The 26,048-nt window shown below is 43.0% G+C and overlaps 1 protein-coding gene across 3 annotated transcripts in view; it reads left to right on the top strand.

The window, feature by feature from the left end:
• The window catches only part of RUFY2 (RUN and FYVE domain containing 2), a 127,204-nt gene that overhangs the window by 16,504 nt on the left and 84,652 nt on the right, over positions 1 to 26,048 (top strand). For all 3 annotated transcript variants that reach the window (XM_073596462.1, XM_073596461.1, XM_073596460.1), the window contains exons 6-12: positions 11,928 to 12,051; positions 15,178 to 15,242; positions 18,232 to 18,297; positions 20,280 to 20,349; positions 22,326 to 22,427; positions 24,984 to 25,097; positions 25,535 to 25,699. In XM_073596462.1, the coding sequence (XP_073452563.1) occupies positions 11,928 to 12,051; positions 15,178 to 15,242; positions 18,232 to 18,297; positions 20,280 to 20,349; positions 22,326 to 22,427; positions 24,984 to 25,097; positions 25,535 to 25,699 (706 nt within the window). The remainder of the gene's footprint in view (positions 1 to 11,927; positions 12,052 to 15,177; positions 15,243 to 18,231; positions 18,298 to 20,279; positions 20,350 to 22,325; positions 22,428 to 24,983; positions 25,098 to 25,534; positions 25,700 to 26,048) is intronic.

Raw genomic sequence — 26,048 nt, 5'->3', positions numbered from 1 at the left:
GACATTGTCCTCTATACAATGTAGGAGACGGGACGACTGATATTATGTTGATATAACTGTGTGAAGCTCGGTGACCACAAGTCTGGGCGAAAGGTCATGTCTCAGTCACCTAGGCTGTATAAAGGATTAGATAATTAGCTCATGTTAATTAGGTTACGTTTGTATTGTTAGAGTAATCTTCTCCTGTGTATATAAGACTGTATTCTGGTTCTGAATAAAGTCAGTTCTTGGTAGCAACAAGCAAGTGTCGCCTTGTTTGTGCTCAGAGAGGTTGGAATATCTGATATCTGTATACAGACTGGGAGGAAGTGGTATATGACGGAAGCACTCAAGCGGAGTGTGGGACGTTCCGTGACAGCTAGGATCTTGGAAAGTATTTTAGCGTCTACGTTAAGGAGGGAGATAGGGCTATAAGAAGAGCATAGAGTAGGGTCTTTACCTGGTTTGGGAATGACCACTATCACTGCGTCATGCATGGTGTCAGGAAGTGTTGCCACTTCCAGGGATTTAGCCAGTAAAGATTGGAGCTTAGGGGCCAGGTCTTCTGCGTACATCTTATAGAATTCAACCGGTATGCCGTCTGAGCCAGGAATCTTGCCCAGCTCATCATTTTTAGTGCTGTCTGAATCTTCTCTACTTTAATGGAGGCATGGTGAGGACCAGGATATCTATAGCATCTAGATAAGCTGTCAGTTCCTGGAGTTCATAATCAGCCCGGGAGCTATAAAGCGTTTGGTGGTAGGAGGCAAAGCATTGTTTAAACTCCTCCGGGGTGGAGAGGAGTTTACCGTCAGGGGCAAGGATCTGACCAATGGTCATTCCACCCGACTGCTCCCTGGAGAGCCAGGCTAGCAAGCGCCCAGTATTTTCCCCCTGCTCAAATATTCATTGGGTCTGATGGAGTAACTTCTTTTGCGTCAAGGTCGTTCTTAAAAGGAGAATCTCTCTGGTCAGGGATTGTAGGCGGACGTAACAATGGGGGTCTTGGGATCTGACATATAAAGCTTCCTGCCTAGCAGCCTCCGCCTCTAGGCCAGGAAGTTCTGCTCTACGCTCCCTGCGGTCCCCAGCTATGATGGTGTAGTACTGTCCCCTGAAACATGCCTTGAAAGCATCCTATACAGAGGATGCAGAGGCCGAGCCAGCATTGACCCTCCAGTACGTCTCCATCTCACCCTTAAATCTAGACTCCACTTCTGCATCTGAGACCCAAAACCTGGAGAGCCTCCACAGTCTGTCCGAGGGGACGACAGACAGGTCCAGGGTCAAAAATAGCGGAGCGTGATCCGAAATACCCCGGGGCAAAATTACAATATCGCAAACTGTGGACAGGACAGACCCACTCAGCATAAGCCAGGTCTATGTGGGAAAAAGTCCTGTGCTAGGCGGAGTGACAAGTGAAGGCACGCGTTTGGGGGTTTTCCACCTCCAAATATCAGCCCAAGTCGCTAAACCTTGGCGGGTGGTGCCAGTGAGTATTAAATAAGAACAGGTAGGTGTGGCACTGTTCTGGGGTGCAATAATTACATGCCCCTGTGTGACACTCTGTGTATCCCTATATTATACTTCCAATGTAAAAATATATAACAAACATCAGAGTTTCTAAAACGTGTTAAAAGTGTCAAATGCTTTGTCCGAACACTGGTGTGTGCAGATGCTAACAATGCACACATGCAAGAGTAAATGAGTGCGCTGTGATCATATATAGTCCATTCTTCAATACATAGAATGAAATAAAAAATGAAATAAAAAAACAAAAGTGACAGGTGCTCTTCAAAACCGTGCCTTGGTGATACTCTATATATACAGTGGGGCAAAAAAGTATTTAGTCAGCCACCAATTGTGCAAGTTCTCCCACTTAAAAAGATGAGAGAGGCCTGTAAATGTCATCATAGGTATACCTCAACTATGAGAGACAAAATGTGGAAACAAATCCAGGCAATCACATTGTCTGATTTTTGGAAGAATTTATTTGCAAATTATGATGGAAAATAAGTATTTGGTTAATATCAAAAGTTTATCTCAATACTTTGTTATACCGTATATACTCGAGTATAAGTTGACCCGAATATAAGCCGAGGCACCTAATTTTACCACAAAAAACTGGGAAAGCTTATTGACTCGAGTATAAGCCTAGGGTGAGAAATGTGCAGCTACTGTAAGTGGAAAAGAGGGTCAACAATGTCCATTTGCAGCCTCACTGTGCCCATTTGCATGCCTCACTGTGCCCATTTGCAGCCATAGGTCCCCCGAACTTCAAACTCAGTAGTTAAGGGTACCTAGATGCTCCCTAGCTGCAGCCAAAATTTGGGGTCTCTGGACCCCAAGGGTCCCGAAATGACATTGCTGCAGATGGACACAGTTGACCGAATTTGGGGCCCCGTATCCCGGGGCCACTTGGTGCTAGGAACCCCAAATTTGGTGTGCAAACCCAGTGGAACTAGCACTACAACATATCCAAAGCTGGGGTTCCTAGCACCAAGTGGCCCTGAGATACGGGGCCCCAAAATTGGTTTGGAAAATGTCAAGCACTTTTCTGCAGCAGAAAATAACATTTTCTAAACCGATTTTGGGGCCATATGGAGCTAGGAACCCCAGCTTTGGATATGTTGTAGTGCTAGTAGGTTTGCATAACCGATTATGGGGCCATATGGAGCTAGGAACCCCAGCTTTGGATATGTTGTAGTGCTAGTAGGTTTGCATACCAAATTTGGGGCTCCGTATCTCGGGGCCACTTAGTGCTAGGAACCCCAAAGTTTTTATGCAAACCCAGTGGAACTAGCACTACAACATATCCAAAGCTGGGGTTTCTAGCTCCATGTGGCCCCGAGATATGGGGCCCCAAAGTCGGTTTGGGAAATGTCATTCTTTGCACCAGAAAAGTGCTTGACTCGAGTATAAGTAGAGGGGGGCACTTTCAGCACAAAAAAAATGTGCTGAAAAACTCGGCTTATACTCGAGTATATACGGTATATCCTTTGTTGGCAATGACGGAGGTCAAACGTTTTCTGTAAGTCTTCACAAAGTTGTCACACACTGTTGCTGGTATGTTGGCCCATTCCTCCATGCAGATCTCCTCTAGAGCAGTGATGTTTTGGGGCTGTCGCTGGGCAACACAGACTTTCAACTCCCTCCAAAGGTTTTCTATGGGGTTGAATCTGGAGACTGGCTAGGCCACTCCAGGACCTTGAAATGCTTCTTACAAAGCCACTCCTTCGTTGCCCGGGCGGTGTGTTTGGGATCATTGTCATGCTGAAAGACCCAGCCACGTTTCATCTTCAATGCCCTTGCTGATGAGAGGTTTGCACTCAAAATCTCACGATACATGGCCCCATTCATTCTTTCATGTACATGGATCAGTCGTCCTGTTCCCTTTGCAGAGAAACGGCCCCAAACCATGATGTTGCCACCCCCATGCTTCACAGTAGGTATGGTGTTCTTTGGTTGCAACTCAGCATTCTCTCTCCTCCAAACACGAGTTGTGTTTCTGCCAAACAGTTCTACTTTGGTTTCATCTGATCTTATGACATTCTCCCAATCCACGTCTCACACTGCAGGATCTGAGTCCTTGGCGGCGTAGTGTGTTACTGATGGTAGCCTTTGTTACGTTGGTCCCAGCTCTCTGCAGGTCATTCACTAGGTCCCCCTGTGTGGTTCTGGGATTTTTGCTCACCGTTCTTGTGATCATTTTGACCCCACGGGGTGAGATCTTGTGTGGAGCCCCAGATCGAGGGAGATTATCAGTGGTCTTGTATGTCTTCCATTTTCTAATTATTGCTCCCACAGTTGATTTATTCACACCGAGCTGCTTGCCTATTGCAGATTCAGTCTTCCCAGCCTGGTGCAGGTCTACAATTTTGTTTCTGGTGTCCTTTGACAGCTCTTTGGTCTTCACCATAGTGGAGTTTGGAGTGTGACTGTTTGAGGTTGTGGACAGGTGTCTTTTATACTGGTAACGAGTTCAAACAGGTGCCATTAATACAGGTAATGAGTGGAGGACAGAGGAGCCTCTTAAAGAAGAAGATGATACAGGTCTGCGAGAGCCAGAAATCTTGCTTGTTTGTAGGTGACCAAATACTTATTTTCCACCATAATTTGCAAATAAATTCTTTCAAAAATCAGACAATGTGATTGTTTGGATTTGTTTCCACATTTTGTCTCTCATAGTTGAGGTATACCTATGATGACAATTACAGGCCTCTCTCATCTTTTTAAGTGGGAGAACTTGCACAATTGGTGGCTGACTAAATACTTTTTTGAACCCACTGTATATAAGAAATTTCATGCGAAAAAAATATATATATATACACTGTGATCATATACAGTCCATTATTCATTCCAGATGAGCAAAACGTAAAAAATATATATATGAATAAAAATAGAAAAATAATAAAGTGACAGGTGCTCTTCAAATCTGTGCTCTGTGCTCCTTATAGACCCCCTATAAGTATTGCACTCACCCAAACCACTCACCCCACACAAGGGTATCTCTCTTTCACAGTATCTGCCACTGTGCAGCAATCACCAGATCTTTGTCTGCTGTATCAGCTATATATTTCCATATTTGCGGTATCAGGTGTATCTTTCTCCTTTTAGATCTCCCTCCGCATCACCCACATATAGGAAAGAGACATCTCCATAGTGTGATTCCGTTTTAAATTACATTTATTGTTACATAAAAAGTTGAAAACATACTCGCATTGTTTCAAATGCATATAAGCCTTTAAAAACAGGAAGCCGGGACGATTCGCGACCCGAAACCGGAAGTGATGCAAAGCCGCTAGATGCTCATTAGCCATTAGTCTGTCCAACCTCAAGTCCAGGACTAAATTCAAATCTCCCAGTAGGATCACATTGTCAGTAGAGAACTCTGCTATTTTAGCTGTGATCAGATTCAGGACATGGAAAGAAGCTGGAGGTGGTAGGTAAAGAACCACTATAACCCATGGTAGACAGTGGATTAGTGCATGGATTATCACATATCTGCCCACCTGATCCAGGGCCAGGTCAAGGAGTGTCTTGAGGACCAGTACACTTACTTCCCTTGCAAAGTTATAGTACGTAGAATGGTAGTGATATCCCACCCAAGGCTTCTTTTAGGCTGAAGGTCTTACTGCGAGTCAGGTGCGTCTCCTGGAGCCAGTGTTGCCAACCTACCAGATTGAAATTTGCTGACATGACACCCAAAATTTACTGGCACAGCCTAGTTTTTACTGGCATTTCTAAAAGTTACAAAATTACAGTTGTGCAAATTGTGCAAAGTGCAAATTTCAGTATTTTAGTCTATACATAAGTACAATATGCAATTAGCAATGTGATTTAAGGTAGATATTAAAGCAAAAAACATATTTCTTATTTTATTTTCAATATAGTAAGCAAGTGGCTCAGGGACAGGACTGTGCAGCAGCACAGATCACTGACACGTCCCATCCTGAGTCACAGTGACAGTCTCTCCATGCCAGGTGGTCCTCTCAGTCCCCTTCAGTCCAAACAGCACTGACAGTCCCGCTCCTGGCTTGCCTTGCTCCCGCCCCACAGACCCGCACATGAAGGCTCTGCCCGCTCCGCTCGGCTCCCTTGCACCATGACATCACACGACATGCTCAAGCACCGTTTCTGCCAGATCTGCACCCTGCCGGTACCACCCGAACACACTGTAGCAGGCACTTGGATGGTCCTGGCCAGCTCCAGACCCAAGCTGCGCATGCCCAGTTCTGAGCCAAGCTTCGCAGCTATATTTTTTACTGGCAACCTTTTTCTCTTACTGGAGCTTACTGGCAGGAGAAAAGTGCCCGTTTTTTACTGGCTGCCAGTAAAAATACTGACGGTTGGCAACACTGCCTGGAGCACACAGATATGAGGGCCATAAGTTTTGATAAACTGAAACACCAAGGATCTCTTAATTGCAGAGTTCAGGCCTTGTGTGTTCCAGGAGAGTATTTTAAGAGAAGACATTATATCACATTGGAAGCAAGGAAGAGTGGAAGAGGAAATCAAACCTCAGTAGGCTGGACACCCGGATCCGGGGAAGGCAGAAGAGAGGTCCCAAGAAGCATGCAGTGGGAGGCATAACAACATAAGAGTACTGTCAGACAAACTAAAACGCTCAACTTAGAGCCAGCAAAAGTGGCCCAACTCAACCAACTGCCCACCCCACCCATCCCCAACACAGGAGGAGGGTTTGTATCCCTAAAACAACACCAGCTCGCTGGCTGGACATGGAGGCAAATGTACAAGAGGCGTTAAACCCCTCCCGGCAAAGATGGTCAAAAGTACATAACATAATTCGGCAAACATTGGTGGTGTAGATCACTCGGATCCCTGGGGGCACAAACTTAAAAGAACTGTTGGTTGTTACTAAATCACTAACCACTAGACTGGCTCCATGACCTGCAACAGTAAATACTCGGATCCCCGGAAACATTGCAGGTGACGGCACGAGAGGATAGCCGAAAATCCCACTGGCTATAAGAGCATCCAAAACCCAGAGCCCTGGACTGCCCGCAGACAGTCAGTTTAGGCATATATTTTGCTGCTTTTCTCCTATCAGAAAAGTGTTTACAAGAGCCCCAGTGTGCATGTACCATTCTGCTGCTGCAATGAGAATTGGTAAGGCAAGAAGAGGCCAGGTGTCCTTATAGAACATTAGGGATCAGGCCTAACCTGTGGAATTGCTAGTTCTACCCTGACACTAGATAGCTGGTCCAATTTGCAGGCAACCACAAGATTTTTTTTCATGTTTGTTGGTACCTTTAAGGAAACCAAATAAAAAGGAAATATGCTAGCTAATATAATATGTAGGTACCTAAATGTGCTTGTACATGATGCTTGTAGTAGATCTCATTGTCTTCTACTATGCCCTAATCCTGGGGATTGGGAATGGCCAAATTCTTACAGGAGGTGTTAGAGCTTGAGACAACTGGGACCAGGGCCAGTACAAGGGTGGAGCCAAGCAGACACCTGCCCGGGCGCTGTGTTGAGAGGGGGTGCACTCCTGGTGCTGCTCCTCACTGACCTGAGTGATCGCCATTTCACTTCTGTCACAAGGAGCAGCTGCCGACACTTGTTGGAGGGAGGATTAGGCTTTCTCCTAACTCCAGCCTGCAGGGGGAGATTGACAGCCGGCAGACTTTCTTTCCTCTCTCCCCTTGTCATTTCTCTTATCACATGACTGGGGAGAGGAAGGAGAAGCTGCCTTCATTCAGGAGAGCTGTAAGTACATGTGGGGAGGGGTGACAACTGATGGATGGGGACACTGTGAAGGGGGCACTGTGATGGGGACACATTGTGTAAGGGGCCACTGTGATGGGGACACATTGTGTAAGGGTCACACTGTGATGGGGACACATTGTGTAAGGGGGCACTGTGATGAGGCAGCTGATGTAAAGGGGACTCTGACGGGACATCTGATGTAAAGGGGGACACTGATGGGAACACCTGATGTAAAGGGGGACACTGATGGGGACATCTGATGTAATGGGGGACACTGATAAGGACATCTGATGTAAAGGAGGACTCTGATGGGAACAGCTGATGTAAAGGGGGCATCTGATGTAAAGGGGGACTCTGATGGGGACACCTGCTGTAAAGGGGAACTTTTATTGGGACACCTGCTGTAAAGGGGGGCACCTAATGTAAAGGGAGATTCTGATTGGGATACCTGATGTAAAGGGACTCTCTGATGAGGACACCTTATGTTAAGTGGTTTCATTTTCTTTTACTTGAAATGTGGATGTGATTGGCCTACTTTAATGTTTTATTAGAGAGAGTTTTGGAACTTTTAGCAACGGAGCTCTTTGAATTTGAATTAATTCCCTCTTCCCTAGGTAGACATTTGTGCATTGCAGGAATGTGTGCAAAATTGCGTGCATTCCTGCAATACACAAACGCACACAGCTCTTTTACAGATGTGCATTGGCAATGTTAATTCTTAATTGCACAACACACACCTTGCTTTTACACTCATTCACCTTCAAAAAAATGCATGATAACAAAGTACCATGCGTTTACTGGTGTGATTTTTAAAAAGATTATTTTGTGCATCTTTTATGCGTAGGGCAGCCCATTGAAATGGATGGACTGCCCTACAAGTGCTGTGTAAAACCACACACATATCATATCTGCAAAGGCTAGAATGGAGCCTTTTGCTCTGTGCACCGCTATTAGCCCCTCCCCCTTTACCTGGGGTGCCCAGTTTGCCATCTTCGCCTTGGGCGCTGGATGACCTTGTACCGGCACTGACTGGGACATTCTTTTTACATGGCCTCCAACAGTCACCTGATACTTCAAGCTGAAGTCCAGCTTTTGCTACACTTTGGGCCAAGCTGTCCCTCACTAACGTGAGGCCGCTGGATGTGCAGTATAAACTGCATGTAGTTGAGGCTACATACAGCATACCGCACTTTAAGTCGAGACGTCCTGTCTCATACCTGGAACACACAAGAGTCTATTTGATCGGAGCTCAGCCAATCAGAGAAAGTGATGTATTCTAGCAATGAATACAAAGCTTCCTCTAGTTGGCTCAGTCATAGGTTGTGACATCAGCCCGCCTCTCCGACTCAGCCAACCAGAGGAAGCTTTGTATTCCTTGCTAGAACACATTGCTTTCTCTGATTTGCTGAGTGCCGTTCAGATAGATTCTAATGTGTTCTGGATATGAGACAGCAAGTGTCGGCTTGAACGCAGAACACAGTGAGGTATGCTGTATGTAGCCTCACCTACATACTGTTTATACTGCAACTCCAGCAGTCTCACATGTTGGTGAGGAACATAGTTTGTTTGGGCCAGCTTGGCCCAAATGAACTATGTAAAGTGTAGCAAAAGCTGGATTTCAGCTTTAAAAGGGTTGTAAACCCTCATGTTTTTGCACCTTAATACATTCTATGCATTAAGATGAAAAAACTTCTCTCACTGACCGGCCCCCCTGTCCCCCAGTTTTACTCACCTGAGCCCTGTAATTCCCACGCCGGAGAAGTGCTCTTCCCCTCTACCCGTTGTCACGGCTCTTGATTGGATATATTTATAGCAGCGCAGCCATTGGCTCCCACTGCTGTCAATCAAATCCAATGACGTGGGAGCGGGGCCAAGTCTGACATTCTGTGTCTATGTACTCAAATGCTGGACTTGGGAGCGCGCCCGCAAGGTACCCCCCCCGGGAGAGCGCTTCTCCTAGGGGGTTATACGATGTAGGGAGGAGCTACCAGAGCCGCCGGGGTACCTGAGAAGTCGAGGATCGGGGCCACTCTGTTCAAAACGAACTGCGCAGTGGAAGTAAGTATGATATGTTTGTTATTTAAAAAAACAAAAAAACGAAGCCTTAGCCCTCATTCACACGAGGCGGACTCCGTTTCCACGGAGCCCGTCTCGGTCCGCCGGCTCAGCGGGAGATCAGTCCGCTGATCTCCGCTGAGCCGGCGGATGGCAGGTCCCTCTCTGCTCACTGAGCGGGAAGAGGCTTGTCAGGCGCCGCTGCCGCCTATGGAGGGATCGGATAAAAACGGACAGCATGTCCGTTTTCATCAGATCTCACCCGATCCGATCCGCCAGCGAAGGACCTGGACGTAGGGCCATCCGTCTGCTTTTTGCGAATCGTACTGGGTCGGATGTCAGCGGACATGTCTCCGCTGACATCCGTCGCTCCATAGGCTAACATGGAGCGCCCGTTCAGGTCCGCCGTCAAAACTGACAGGCGGACCTGAACGGTCCAATCGTGTGAAAGGGGCCTTACAATCACTTTAAAGAAAAACTGAACAATAGAAGTTTTGCCCCCAAAAGGAAGGCAAATAGCTAGTCACTAGTATTGCCTGTAGACTCCCAGCTTGCCGATCTTTACCTATTACTTACTTGCCATGTCTTGTTTTTCACTGTCTCTGTAAAGAGGCAGCAATCTTGGTGGAAGCGGGATTTTGCTTCCTTATGTCAGAGCTTCCAGCAAGGATAACAGGGAGCAGCACAGTAGTGAAATCAACAACTCTCACTCCAAATCTCTCACTCCAAACTAGTAGTCTGAAGCAGAAGTACCTGAAATTTACACTGCAGATAAACAGCAATGAGGCTGTAGGAACAGGAGTGCACTGCTAGTTTTTAGAAGGAATTCCAGAAAGGTATATTTTTTGTGTACCACTTAGACACAAATAACACTTCTAGATGTTCCTATAACATAGCAAATTGTTACTTTTTTGAGTTTAACTACTCTTGTAGGATATCTCATAGACCTTACTCCTGCCAGTGCCTCAGCAATACATACCCATGAAAATAGCTGCCCAATACCTTTATAGTGAAATTCCTTATAGGATGTGTGCTCTGGATCTGATAAAAAAAACAACCATCATTCTTGCCTCATAGCTAGCAATTAGTCAACTCTACACTTGGGAATATTATTTGACCAGGAGCGGTAATTTTTAAAAAATACTTAAAGTGAAACAAATATCCAATGCCTTAAACATGCCTGGGGGGGTGTCCTAATCCTGCCTGTGAAGGGACAGATCTCTGTGATATACAGAAAGTGTTTCTGTTTAAATTGTATCATTGTTTTTTCTTTGTAAATTAAATTGTTGCTGTAGCACATCCTACAGCAGGAATGAAAAAATTAATTGCATAGAGTCTCCTTTCAAAATACATACCAGACCCTTTGGGTCCTGCACAGATTTTAGGGGGACTCCAGGAAAAGCTAAAAAAAAATTGTGTGGTTCCATCCAATGTTTATTGCCAAAGTCCAATGCCAATGGCCATATTTGGATAATGATGTCACTGCTATCTCTGCCCCTTTGCTTAAAAGGAGAGGGGATTCTTTGTGATGTCAGTTACAGCTGCACAATTAATCGTTAAAAAATCGTGATCTCGATTCACCTCCCCATACGATCTCTCCTGCTGAGTTTGCCGATTCTTTCATATAAACAAGTGGAGAGATTATCTGCTCACTCAGCTGTCAAAAGAAAACATCCGGGCAGTCTGCCAAGTTTAGAACTTGAAACATTGTATCTAACTTCCTTCTTAGATCAAAGGGATAAACTTCTCTGTGTAAACAAATAACCTGGGCAATCTGCCAAGCTTTAAACAACCTGTAAATGCAGGAAGTTTAACCACTTAAAGTCTAAATCTTTTTCTGACACTTTCTTAAGTTAAAATCAATATTTTTTGCTAAAAAAAAATTACTTGGAACCCCCAAACACCCCCAAACATTAGAGATTATATATTTTAGCAGAGACCCTAGGGAATAAAATGGTAATTGCTGCAATATTTTATGTCACACTGTATTTGCCCAGCGGTCTTTCAAATACAGTTTTTTTGGGAAAAAATACACTTCAATAAATAAAAAAAAAAGAAACAGTAAAGTTAGCGCAATTTTTTTTGTTTTAATGTGAAAGATGATGTTACGCCGCGAGAATCGTGAGAGAATCGTGATCTATCCTCTAAGCAAAAAAAATCGTGATTCTCATTTTAGCCAGAATCGTGCAGCTCTAATGTCAGTAATTCCTAGGGATTCCTTGGGTGCAAGCATCCGCGGCTTCCTTAGGAACCAGTGACAGCAGGAAGCTGGTGTGTGTGTGTGTGTGTGTGTATATATATATATATATTATATATATGGGCTAAAGTTGGGGTGTAACATTTGGAACGAACGCCCATACAGCCAAAGTTTGGTCCAAAACCAAGTCGGCTCATCTCTTTTGGGGATTTTTATAAAACCTATGCAGGTCTATATTATGACTGTAAGATTACTGACATTTCTTCATGTATGGCTAGATCTGGGCCTCTTTCCTGTAATTATCTGCACAATTTCTGAGTCACTTACATTTCCAGATTTGCCACAAATATATTACTTGAAATATATCAGTGTTAATTTAATTTCCATGTTTGTAGAAACATTTTCTATAGTATGGTCAAACTCTATAATTAAGGTAACCCGCACCTCTTATGTTCCTATTTAGTGAGTTTTATGAAAATTATGCAGTAATGATGGAAGAAGAAGGGACAGTAATTGTTGGATTGTTGGTTGGATTGAATGTGATTGATGCCAATCTCTGTGTCAAAGGAGAAGACCTGGATTCACAAGTATGTTGCATTTAATACTTGTAATGTTTTTGCATGGTATTTGAAGTGCAGCGGTACAAGTCTATTCTTCTATTCATAGTGAGGGTACGAGAAGCTTTCCATGCCAGCGCTTTTGCCATTTTAAATTTACATTTTTTAAGTGTAAACACTAACACTGCCTTTTTTCCACTTTAACTTTTTTATATGCACTTTTGCATGTCAGTGCTGTTAAAGCTCTGAGAAATATTGGTGTTTAGGTTTATATAGACTTTAAATAAGGTATTTTCTGCAACCAAATGCATAGTCCTTGATTTGGTAATAATAAAATATATCAAACTCGCCTGATATCCACAGTATCAGCTGTGATGTTCCACCCTGTCTGCTCCAAAAAGGAATAGCTGCTCTCTCTCGTCTGGGACAGCAAGATGGTTTAATAACTTTCCAGCCTTCCAGTCACTCTGCTTGATACTCCTCCAATAAGTTTCAAAGGGATTTAGAAGAAAAAGAGGAACTTAATGGTGCAGTAAACAATGGTGATTTATTCCAAAATACAATGCAACACACAGCTACATGCTATCAAACTGCCAGCTGGTGCGTGGTGACGTCACAAGATTCTCTCTAACCGACGCGTTTCCCTGTAACAAGCATCAACTGGGAACGGTCGATGCTTGTTTCAGGGGAACGCGTTGGTTGGAGAGAATCTTGTGACGTTTTTGGAGTGGACCGGGTGGAGTGGACCGGGTGGAATATCACAACTGATACTGTGGATATCAGGTGAGTTTGACCCCTATAATTTGGGGTCCATCGTGTCCGGTAAGAGGCCATCTGGCTTTTTTTTAGTTCACTTCTCCGTTCGGATATTAAGCATTGACCAGTCACCATTGCAGATTTACAGGGGCTGCATCAGAATTTGCCTTCATTTCAAATTTATCATGTCCATTTTGGGACTTTTTAACACACTAATTATTAAGTTGTCTTTATGGATTTTTTATTTTAAAGTTCATCCTGTGTTTGTTGGGACCTTTTCAACAGGATAATAATTAATTCATAGTGACGTATTCACTCACATGTTATATGTTTTCTGCACGATTATTTGATGTGTTTGAGTTTTTGCGCAGTCTCTCTTTTTTTTATATAATGTATACCTTACCTGTTACGCAGCTAATTTTCTCTTGTAGTGTACTGTTTAAGCAAAATGAATTGTTCTCTCTATCATATGTCACTCTGCACATTTTGGTAATAATAACTGAAAAAAGTGATCTAAGAATAATTTCAGTGGTAAACACCATCAAGCATCAGTGGTTACATGGTTTTTACTTTTTTATAGGTACAGTTTAATCTGCAGGCTTTTGCAAACTGTTAACTTTTAATAGCTTACATACTGTATGGCTATTTTGACCACATGATCTACTTGGCCAGCATAGGAAGAGATGCAGTTATGGCTTTGATAGCTCATGTTGGTGGGAAGGAAATCTTATGCCGTGTACACACGAGCGGACACACTTGGTCCGACGTTCTTCCCGCCAGACTTTCCGGCGGACTACCGCTGGACTTTCTGAACGGACGGACTTGCCTACACATGACCGGACTTTCCGGGAGGCTAGGTCCGCCCGTCTTTCCGACGGACTTTCAGAATGAACAGACTTGCCCACACACGGACAAGTCTGTTCATTTTGAACGTGACTCGGGTACGACAGGACTAGAAAAGGAAGTGAATCTGACACCTTGCGAGCCCCGTTGTGGGGCATCCCTTTTAAGGGGAACCCCCTATGCCGAAAAAAACGGCATGGGGTCCCCCCAAAATCCATACCAGACCACGATCCGAGCACGCAGCCCGGCCGGTCAGGAAAGGGGGTGGGGACAGGCAAGTGGCCCCCCTCCTGAACCGTACCAGGCCGCATGCCCTCAACATGGGGGGGTGGGTGCTTTGGGGGGGCCCCCCCCACCACAAAGCACCTTGTCCCCATGTTGATGAGGACAAGGGCCTCTTCCCGACAACCCTGGCCGTTGGTTGTCGGGGTCTGCGGGCGGGGGGCTTATCGGAATCCGGGAGCCCCCTACAATAAGAGGGCCCCCAGATTCCGGCCCCCCACCCTAGGTGAATGAGTATGGGGTACATGGTACCCCTACCCATTTACCTAGGGAAAAAGTGTCAACACTACACAGGTTTTTGAAGTAATTTATTAGACTGCTCCGGGGGGGGGTCTTCTTCCGGCTTCGGGGGTCTTCTTCTGACTTCGGGGGTCCCTCTGGTTCCTCTTCTCCCTGCGTCCGGTTGGTTCTTCTCCGCTCCCTTTGGCCTCTTTTCCCGGTGTTCCAGTTCTGCCGGCTCCTCCGCTGTCTTCTAGCCGCTCTTTTGCCAGCGGAGGCCCGGACTTCTGGTCTGTGGCTTCTTGTCTTCTTCCCATGTTGACACGACGCTCTCTCCGGCTGGAATGTGCTCTCTGAGAGCTCCGATGTGACTTATATAGGCGGAGACCCCGCCCCCTTATGCCGTTCCAGTCCCTGGGCATGCTGGGATTGTGACGTTTTAGGGGGCGTGGTCACCGGGTAATGGGGAGTTCCCCTTAAAATCCATGCCAGACCTAAGGGCCTGGGATGCACCACGCTCACCGCAATAGGAAAATTTGTTTTTCCTATTGCAGCAAGCGTGAGATGCAGTACCCTGCCCTTGCGTCGTATCTGGTCCGTCGGACCAGCATACAGACGCATACAGATGAACGGGCTTTCTGTCAGGAACTGAGTTTGGCGGACTAAGATTTGAAGCATGCTTCAAATCTAGGTACGGCGGACTTTTGGGGAAAAAAAGTCCGCCGGAGCCTACACACGGTCGGATTGTGCGGCAGACTCTGGTCCGCCGGACCAAGTATGCCAGAAAGTCAGCTCGTGTGTACGCGGCATAAGGAAAAATTCAATAAAAGTGTTGACAAAATAAGTGTAATGGCGGGAGAAGACAATTGCTGATATCCCTGTCAACATTGTCTGTGTTGATGGATGAATCGTGCAGTTTTTTTTCCTCCAACCACGGGTTGCAGGAAAGAAATTTGCGCCATGTTTGGCCTGCCTTACTCTCACGTTTTACATGTTATTGATCCATCAACCAGATAGAGAAGTAGTAATTTTAATTGTATTATTTTCCTTTGTTAGGTTGGGGTCATTGATTTTTCCATATATTTAAAATCTGATGAAGATAATCATGATCGTGAAGGAAGGTAAGGATATTCAGGGATAATTTTTTCATATTTTGTTTAATATTCAAATCAAGAGTAGGATCATGTCTTTTAAATACTTCTTAGCTACGTACAACGTTAACGTGACATATACTGTATTAAAGTGGTTTTATCTGGCAAATGGATTTTTGTTTCTGTTTAGCTAGTCTCCCTGTCAACTCATTCTCCAGTGTACTGTATGGAGACAGAAAAGTAACACAGAAAGCTGCAAAGATTAAATAGGAGAAGTGTGTGTGTGTGTGTGTTGGAGAGCATTACAAATTCTCAAAATGTGCAAATAAAAAAAGTTTACATACAAAGTTCACATTGTTTTTATACAAAAGATTTTCTGAAGCAAACCTGTTTGTAAAGTGTTTGTGAACCTAAAAAAAAATGATGTTACTGCCTCTTTAAAGCAATATAATATGCGTTGTAATGTTTCTATTTTATTTAGTCCTGCCCATGTGGTATAATACCTGATTGATCCTGCCTGTGTGCCCCTCCTACTGAGAGTAAATTGACCATGCTAGCATGGCTGCCGATCAATGGTAGTGTGGTCAGTTTGTGTTGTGTTACCCTGCAACAAGTTCCTAAATGCTGCTAACCGCTGCTAAGCACTGGTCTCCAGCGTTTTGTTTTTTCTCAGCGGACGGCAGCTGGCGTCCTTAACGGATGACTCATGAGCTGTCAGCAAGATTCCCCCACTGACAGCTGAATGTAAACAAAAGAATGCTGGCATTAAAAGAATCTTTTTTAAAAACTGCGTAGTGATCCTCCCCAATCCATACCAGGTCCTTTGGGTCTGGTATGGACTTTACTCACTTCAATACAGGGCACTTTCACCCCATTCCTTCCCAGGCCAATTTTCAGCGCTGTCGCACTTTGAATGACAATTGTGCGGTCATGCAACACTGTAAAATTTTTACCATTTTTTTCGAGACAGAGCTTTCTTTTGGTGGTATTTAATCACCACAGAGTTTTTTATTGTTTGCTAAATAAATGAAAAAAGACCAAATTTGTAAAAAAAAAAAAAAAAAATTTTTTTTTCGTTTCTGCTATAAAATTTTGTAAATAAGTAATTTTTCTCCTTCACTGATGTGCACTGATGAGGTGGCACTTATATGCAGCACTGATAGGCGGCACTGATATCAACGCTGTATCCTGGCCTAGGCCAACAAGACCCAGGCCTAGGGCAGCACTTTGCAGGGGGGCAGCACACAAAGAGTCCCCGCTGGCTTGCGCTACACTGTTAGTGTAGCGCCAGTCTTATGGGGCGGACTAGGCTGAGAGGCAAATTAGTCTAACGCCCCCATAAAGCGGCCGCACTGCTACCGGTATGCAGACGGCCAACATTCCGCAACTGTGGGGGGGGGCTCTAATTTTCACTGCCGTATCATCCTGGACCACAAACCTTCCTCACTGTGCTATATGTTTTCTGCTGCACCATTGGCATGGTTATATCTTCTTAGTCCTCTCCATAAAATTATCAGAAATTTGTGCTTAAAGTAGAACTATAGGCAACACTTTTTTTTCATTTTGGATAGAGTAAGGAAGGGTTATAACCCCTATCAGTTTATTTTTTACTGCCCCTGTCCCATTGTAGACATTTCCCTTCACTTCCTGCTCCATAGCCAAACAGAAAGTGAGAGGAAATCTATGCAAATTAAGGGAATCCATTGCCCCCGAAAATGTCAGGGCAGGTCTTAAACAGCAATTGGTGTGGCCTTGACAGGAAGGGGTGGGTCATATTTATGGGCAGCCTTTATGGGCACTGATAGGCGGCAATGATGTTCATTAAAAGGCACTGATGGGTGGCACTGATAGGCAGCACTGATGAGGAGACACTGACAGGCATAAAGCTTAAAACTTCAACTAAAAAGTAACTTTGCTCCTTTCAAACCCTCCACCCCTTTGTAACATGAATAACTTATTTATTTATTTTGCCCCTTTTGTTTACTGCCCCCTGCTCACGTTCCCTCCATTCTTACCTAGATAAGATTGATGTGCTCTGCTCCAGGTGCCTCCTGGGATATATCCCAGGCATCGGCTTCCATTCAGCTGACAGAGGAGGAGGGTGGGCCTTGCAGCGTGTCATCCGGAGTAGCTGCTTGAACCTTGAAGAGACAGCTGCCTCTCAATGACGCCATAGAAGAACATGGCAGCAAGGGAACCCAGGCGGTGTTAGCAGAGAAGTGGGTAGCAGCAGGGAAACGCTGGATCTGCAAAGCCACTTTAACTGGCTAATTTATTTATTTTAGTATAACTGTTTTTCTCTTTTGATTTTTTTAAAAGGACACCACTACCTTTTACAAATTGAGCATGTGTGTAGTGGTGGGAGGATTGCTTATGTCCAGTTTGATCCAAATTAGGAATTTGCAATCAGCTTCTGTATTTCACTTCAATATCAGAGGCTCCCATGTGGTCAAAATCTGGCACTTGGTAGAAAGTTGGTCACATATCTTGAGAACTAGTAGGACAGCTTGTCTATAACAACAAGCAAGACTATTTCTTGAGTAGCCTCTCCACATTTTTAATTCACAAGAATAAAGCCAGCCATACATTGAGCAAAGTTTGTCTGGTTCAGCAGGGACCGGGCAAATTTCAATCCATGTATGGGCAGGGATGTTGTACAGAAGTTGATCTACCATTTGGCTTCTATACAACTGCCCTGTCAGGTTTTCTCTGCTGAATCAGTGCCGTTGGCTAAAGCAGGCAGCCCTGATCAGTGTATTGTAAAGGCGTGGAAGTCTCCCCGCTGTCAGAATACAATCGCTCAGTGGAGAGGATTCCCCTGGCTAAACGAAAAAATATTGACTCATATGTGGGCTGCCTAACTTTCTTTTTAAATATAGTTTTAACTAGGCACAATTTTTGTGCTTGCAAGAGTTAGTTTTCTTCAAACTAGCATATTTTAGTGTTGTGTTTTATTCCTTTTAAACTAGATATCTGCAGTGTTATTACAGTTATTAACACTTGTCTTCCCTTTTGGAAGGAATGTACACATTTCTGCAATACTGGATCAAAAGAATTATGTTGAAGAACTTAACAGACAACTGAAGTAAGTCCATGACAAAATAAATATCATGTAAAAACATCATTGCATGCAATTTGAATCTTTTTTAATGCTTCTTATTTATTTAAATGTTTGCATTTTATTGCATTCTTCAGCAAAAGCATACCGTTTAAATTTACTGCAAGGACAAGATACAGACACATAACCTATTCTGGTTCCAAAACAAAATACAATGCTTATCTATAGCTGTAAAACTGGTATAATGTTAATGGAAATCACGATTAAACTTGATATAGGGAGTTACCATAGGTCCCTAACAATGCAAGATCAAAATACCCCCGGACAGGTTAAAAGGGCCCCTAAAGAAATAAAACAAACAGAACCACAGTTTGGGGTGGGAGAGAGAAGCTGGGGGACGCTAAACAGGTCAACAATGACCCTGTAAAAAAGTAACATTGTGCCAACCATGGCCCACTATGAAGAAGAGCTTTGAGAAACTACAGCAGCCATGTATGCAGCATAATCTCAAGAGTATTGGAAATTGTGCTAATAAAACCACGTTTTACGGAACTGCTTGTCTTTGCGTTTCAGGGCTGCCATCATTTGTTCTGTGTAATTAATCTCGTTCACCACTGCTATCCACTTACCAACCTTCGGTGGTTCTGTACTTCTCCATTCTGCGGAATACCCGCTTTACCAGCCTTGAGAAGGTGAAACAGGAGGAATCATTTATACTTGCGCCTCTAGAATAGGGTGATGTGTAGCATGAACACCCGTGGGCAAAGTTCCAAGGTGATATCAGTAATTTTGTAGATTAATCTGTTAATATTTTCCTAGAGCTGACGTATACAAGGGCACAACCAGAATATATAGATCAGAGTGTCAGTATCATAGAGCTACCAAAGGAAAAATCCTGTGTAAGGGAAGGGGGAGGGGTCCTATACCATGGAGTCAACAATTTGTAACCCGTATCTTGATATCTGCTAGCGAAGGAGGACCTGTGAGCAAAAAAGGACACAAGCTTTCTGCTTATGCGTAAGGTTCCTTTTCAGGTCCCTTTCCCATCTCTGAAGAAAGGGAGGGACATAATCTGCTGAGGAGTTGTTCACCAGGGAATAGGAAATCAAAAATGTGGGGTGAGGTGTTTAAGCAATGATGTTCGAAGGGGCAAATCAGAGACACATTCCGCAGTTGGATAATGGTGAGAAAATGGCGTATTTGTATGGCTCGCCAAATGTCCAGTGGCTGAGAGTGCATATCCTTAATTTACAAGGAGAAAATCTTTGAACCTGAACTAATTTGGTAAAAGTTAAGCCATACATTTAGAATCAATCAAACCTGGCACAAAATCTCAGGCACTGATTACTGGGGACATAAGAATAGGCATCTGAAAATTATAATCCCCACTATTGAAATACATGTCTTAAAAGCAGAACTTTACCCATAGCAGATTAATAACAATTAATGTTTTATAACAAAATAACATATATTCCACATTAAAAATTCAATTATGCTACCAAAATTAGTGTGTACTGTAAATTGCCTCCAGCATTGTTCATGTTTCTTCCTGCCGGAGGCTGCCATTTTGTTGAAGCCCAGAGCACTCACGTCCTTATTGAAAACTCTCCTTGGTCTCAAAGACTGTCACTTTCTAAAATTAAATGATGTACATTTCCAGCCTTGATTGTATGTCTTGATAAAGAGGAAGGCTGCCAGAAGCTTTACAGGTCTGAAGTTCAAAGGCTGCCATCAGAGAGGAAGAATAACAGGGAAATAGGACACTATCCTTGCAAGTTTAACTCTTTTTTTTGTATCTCTTTGCAGCAGAGTAGTGTAATAGCAAATTCTCGAATCCCTTCATTTAGATTGTAAGCTCCAAAGAACAGGGCCCTCTGATTCCTCTTGTATTGAATTGTGCTGTAACTGTAATGTCTTCTTCCATTTCGTAAAGCACTGCACAAACTGTTGGCACTATATAAACCTGGTATAATAATAACATAATAATAATCTTTCCTGCTTGCCCACAGTGGTACTGTTAGCAGTCTTCATGCAAGAATCGATACATTGGAAAAGTCAAATGCAAAGCTCATTGAAGAGGTATGGAAGTGCTAAAATGCATATGCATAAAATCCATTGTTATATAATCTGCTTCATGTGTAATGTGTGTGAAAATACCATCTATAAGGCAGTGCAAATGTATTTTTTTTTTTATGAGCAAATTAATACCTATACTACAGAATGAAATACATTTAAATCCGTTTAAAAATGACAGCGAATAATACCACATTCATCAGCTCTGTTTACTTTTGCAGAAGAGTTTACAACATTTTAAAATGTTAGCATCGTTGACCAAATGATCATTCTTCTGGCTTACCACTGAAGCTGTTAACAGAGTATATGTGTGCATGCGGTCTGTTTTTTTATTTTTAGATAAGAAGTTTTGTCCAGTTATTTTTTTCTTTCACATGTGTGGTACTGTGGTCATCTTTACTATTTGCCTTAAATCTTTACCAGCCTAAAGCGGAAATTCAATCTCTCTATCAACATTGACTATTTGTAATCCTTATGCTGCTAGCATTAGTAAATAGATAAGCAAATATGATATACTTTCCTGTTTTAAACTTTTTTTTTTACATTTATAGTTACTTCCTGGTTTCCAGGCCTAGGCTAATGATGTCATAAATCCCAGAAGTCTTCAGGAGGGTTTTCTTAGCTATGCACACCCTCCTGCCTGCATGCCTGAGCTAAGAGTAAATGGATTCCAGAAAGTAAATGCTACATGAATCATCTGCCCTTACGCATAAGGCATGGAGACATGGATGGATTATACTTGCCTATTCTGTGCAACAATGTTGCACCTCCTCTTTGGCAGTCCCCCCACCTGCGCTGTCTATTCCTTCTTCCACTGGGTGCCCTCTCAGCAAGCCTCCAGGCTGTGTACTGTCATAGACACACACAGCATTGGTAAGCTACACCCTCTTCCTCCTCACAGGAGTTTGACTGACAGCAGCAGGAGCCTCAGGCTCCCACTGCTCTTATTGTCTCCTGTGAGACCAGCAAGTGAGAAGAACTGTGCTGCAGCCAAGACAGCACTGGAGTGATGATAGGAGTCTGGTAAGTGTTTAGGGATGGGGTGGGTAGAATAGGTAGAGGGGAATTTTTTTACCATAATGCAGAGAATGCATTTTAGGTAAAACAAAATTACTTTAGAGCTACTTTTAAATGTGGTTTTTAGTCTATTACAGACCCTCTCTGCTGATTATTCAGGGAGTATATAGGCTGCCACCTACTTTTTGAGGTCAAGAGAACTTCTTGGGTATTAAATGACTTTAATGGAAGACATGTTCGAGGGCTTCATTGACTTGTGTATGCAGATCAGCCAATCAGTCCTGCTATACCCAGTCACCATGTACAATATACATTTCCATCTGCCCATTTAAGGCTAACCATACACAATTAGATTTCTCTCATTTACCCTTGTGAGCTGATCAAGAGAAATCAATAGAGCGCCCCCAGCCACAATAAACAGTGTGGACGGGGAAATCTGCACTGCCAGCTTTTGTATTCAGGCAGCCACAGCATCAGCAACTGCCTGAATACCCAAACAGTGACTTCATATGATAGGATGCAATTGCTGTTCAGCTGACAATTTTCCATCTGACTTAAATTGACTTTGTCAAGCCAGGTAGTGACAATGAATCAAAGTTCAGCTGATTTAGCCATGTATGGCCAGACATCTTCCACTGAAGTATGTTAACCAGAGAAGTATACAGCCTTTACATCTGCATACATATGTTTTACCTGATGACATCTTTGGGAGCATTGGCTTGGGTCCTCATACATCCAGAACTAAATTCTATTTATTGAATTGCTACCCAACTTTGCCAGCATTCATGTGACACCCCCAAACCCCGTTAACTCCACCCAGTACTTTACCTTGAAATGTGCAACTGTAGTAAAGATGAATGTGGTCATGTTTGATAAATACAGGTATTTACAACCTTTGTCAGGAATTTTGTATTGGATTGGTTTATGTTTATCTCTTTTTTCTTACATTTGTGTTTCTGTTTTAGTTAGCAATAGCCAAGAATAATATTATCAAATTGCAAGAGGAAAACCATCAAATAAGGAATGACAATGCCATGATTTTCATGAAAGCTCATCAACATCTAGAGGTAGAAATCTTTTTATTTTCTACAGATAAATTGATGTTGGTAGTATTCTGACATGCTTGATCATTTAAAAGTAAAACCCACGCCACTCCTGCCACCTCATACACAGAGAGGCCAGGGATAATACCAGCCTTGCAATTACCCTGATTTCCTTGGCTCAGTGCAAATTGATCTCTCTTTGCAGTCTGACAATTGATGAAGAGAAAGCCTTTGACTGGGTACATTGGTCCTTCATTAAAATTATCCTTCTACAGGTAAACATGGGAGATACCTTTATATCAAAGGTTATGGCTTTCTATACTGGCCCCATGGCAGAGATCCTCATTAATTGTATACTGTCTGGACCCCTGTTTATGTTTAAGATTATACGACAAGGTTGTCATCTGTCCCTATTATTATTATTATTATATATCCTTATGGTGGAACATTTGGTGGTGGCCATGAGAAATAATCCTTTTGTTCTGGGCTTACAGATCGGAAACCATCATCATGAAGTGTCGCTGTATACTGATGACCTGCTTTTATATATAATCTTCCCCCTTGACTATGCTGCTCAGTGTCCTAGAAGAACATCATAGATTTAGTGAACATTTCCCATTACCCAGCCAGATTAACCAATCATCAGTTACTCCTTCTCTTTTAAATGGCAACCCAAGACCATGACCTATTTAGGTATTAAAGTCCTGAATGATCATAGATCTTCGCTATCCTTAAATTTTCAGGATTTGACGTGGATTCCATCCTCTCTGATATGTCCCTATGGGCAACCTTTCTGCATTCCTGGCTTGGAAGGGTAAGACTCCAAAAAATGGACATCCTCTCACTTGAGGCAACAACCACCCCAACCTTCCCAATCAGTATAAGTTCCAGGTGGTCCTGATATCCCTTATACGTTTCTACATAAACTCGGCACTGTGGCTATTAAATTTTCCTGGGGTCACAAAACTCCCTGAGTTAGTGCTAAGAGCCTGTTAAGACCAAATTACAAATTACAAATTACAGCAGTTGGGTTTGTCTCCCAGATTTCGCAGTCTACCATAAGACACTCATCTCCATAAGTGGTTTTACGCCACTGAAACAAAGATGTAAATAGCCCTGAAGAGAGATATACCTCTGATAGCCATTCAAAGCTTTCCCTTGCTACTTTCTAATGCTAGACCATTCCCTGCCTTCCTTCCTTGCATGTTGAGGCTTAGTTATGCACCAGTCCTGTCCTTTCTCAAGACCATGCAATCTTACTCCCATTTTTAATAATCCTTAGTTTACTCCTAGCATGCACTCCAGGAAAATCCTCACAATTGTGTCCTCTTCCAGCATCCAGCGTTGTTATATACTGCTCTGTGCACACCACAACTTGTAACGTCATCACTAGCCGGGTGCTCAGAGGATAACACAGGACTGGTACGTGGCCACTCAACTGACACCTTTGTCTGCTCTTTGCAACCTAGAGATTTTCTTTCACATCCTCTCACGCAATTGAATCTCTGCAAATCTCTCTGAAAGAACTGACCAAGCCCTCTTTTATATGCCCTTAAAGGCCTGTCTAGGCAAGACTCCTTATATGGCAGAATAAAAGAAAGATTTTGGCTGGGTCTTCTCAAAGGAGGAGTGTTTAAAACTGTTCAAATTGACTCATAGTGCCTCTACATATTAGGTGGAATTGCAGGTAAAGTATGATTTTGGCAAAAGGATTTTAATGCCTTCTGCTCTATGCAATCCACACAGGTGAAATTGTCTCCTGAGATCACTTTGATGTCTCTGCTGCCTGGTTTTAACAAGAGCAATAAAGCTGATATTCTCAGATTTTGCCTTGTCGTGGCCTAAACAATAATTTCACGATTGCGGAAATCCACAGAAACTCTATTACATTACCACGTGGGTTACTATTGTAAACATTGATTGTAGGGATTATTTTCGGTCAGTGTGGTTAGGATGGATACTGTTTTTTGTTCTTCTTTATGCTTTCAGTCAATGTTGGATTCCTAAAGCCTTTTTTGTACAACACCAGCTCTAGTCTTGTGAATGTGATTCTTTCATCTGCAGCCTAATAGTTTCTATGCCCCCTTATGGTGGTTACTTGGTGGTATAGATTTCCCTGTTACATGGCCCCCTACCTCCTTCCCTCTTTGTTGTCTTTTTCTTAAAATAATAATAATAATACTAATATAAAGATTCAGTCTTCAGACCTGTACCTGAGCTTAGTATTTATGCCTGCAAAATGAAAACAACCTATCACCAAAACTTTAGATCATTTCAAAGTAATGGTAGAGAGACTGATGGTGGTAGCATGGTTATTCTATTTGGTTCTTGTAATAAAATGCTGTTTGAAATTGCCTGAACATTTCAGTGTGTGGCCAGCATTACATGTTGTTCATATAAAGATTCTCTAGGTTTTGTTTTACTATATTTTAGCAAAGGTGGAAATAAATCCAGCACAGCTACTTCCCACCCATTTTATTGATTACATTTTGCCAGTTGTCTACTTGTTTCCATTTTTTACACTCCACTTAATCACTGCAAAGTTTCATGTCAGATTATAATTATGAGGTTTACAAACAGGCAGCCAAGGCCAGTATTGAAGCAGAACAGATGTACAGACAGCATGCAAGACATGGACTGAATGAAATCTTTACTGACATATGTACGCATCATGAAGACACACAGCTAAGACAGGTAGGTATAAATGCATAGCCAGCCATCACACTGACATATACAACCTCTGAGACTGTAGATGCATGGCTTTCCCCTTGCCAAGTTAATAATGTATAAGGATTGCTTAAAAAAATGGATGCAAATAACCATAAACCCGGAAAATATATGCAAGTAAGCCTATTTCCCATCACTTCCCGTCTATTTGACAGCTGCCAAACAGAATAGGAACAGGGGACTGACAACAATATAAACAGTTATATTTAGTAGGGTAAAAAAGGTTTAGAAATACTATCAGGTTTTTATTGCTACTCATTGGCATGCTGGTTATAGCTCCCTTTTCATGATTCACACTTCAGGTTTTTAGCTAAAGGTAACACTTGGATGTATGAAGCTATATTACCTTATTTTTGTTGCTTATGTGACTCCATAACCCGTTTTCTCTTTTTCCACCATCTAAGGAATCAGACACTGATCTTGAGTCAGCAAGAGTGCAGCATGAGATTGAACTTGCTGTTAAGTTGTTGGAGAAAGACATTTTAGAAAAGCAAGATACCCTCATTGGTCTAAAAGAGCAACTGGAAGAAGTAAAGGCAATTAACTTTGAGATGTATCAGAAAATGCAGGTAAGAGTTGCTTTGTGACGCTTTAATGCCCCTTAACTAGTTTGTTTGGTCCCACACCCTGAACAAAATTGAGTCAGGCTGAGTGCTGCTCAGCCATTCATAGGTACCTTTGTATTCTCTGAATAAATACAAAGTTTTCTATGAATGGCTGAGTTGGAGATTGTGACATCATCTGTCCTCCTTAGCCAATCAGAGGAAGCTTTGTATTCATTCAGGGAATACAAAACTGCCTATGAATGGCTGTAGAAAATTCAGCCTGACTAAATTTTGTTCCGAGTGTGGGACGGGAATTTCTCATCCCACTGCCAGAACACAGCACTGTATACTGTATGTAGCTGAGGCTAAATAC

This window comes from Aquarana catesbeiana, linkage group LG08 (assembly GCF_042186555.1).
Source record: "Aquarana catesbeiana isolate 2022-GZ linkage group LG08, ASM4218655v1, whole genome shotgun sequence".
NCBI classification, from domain to species: domain Eukaryota; kingdom Metazoa; phylum Chordata; class Amphibia; order Anura; family Ranidae; genus Aquarana; species Aquarana catesbeiana.
Note: the sequence above shows the minus strand (reverse complement) of the source record. Positions and strands in the feature narration are given on the sequence as shown.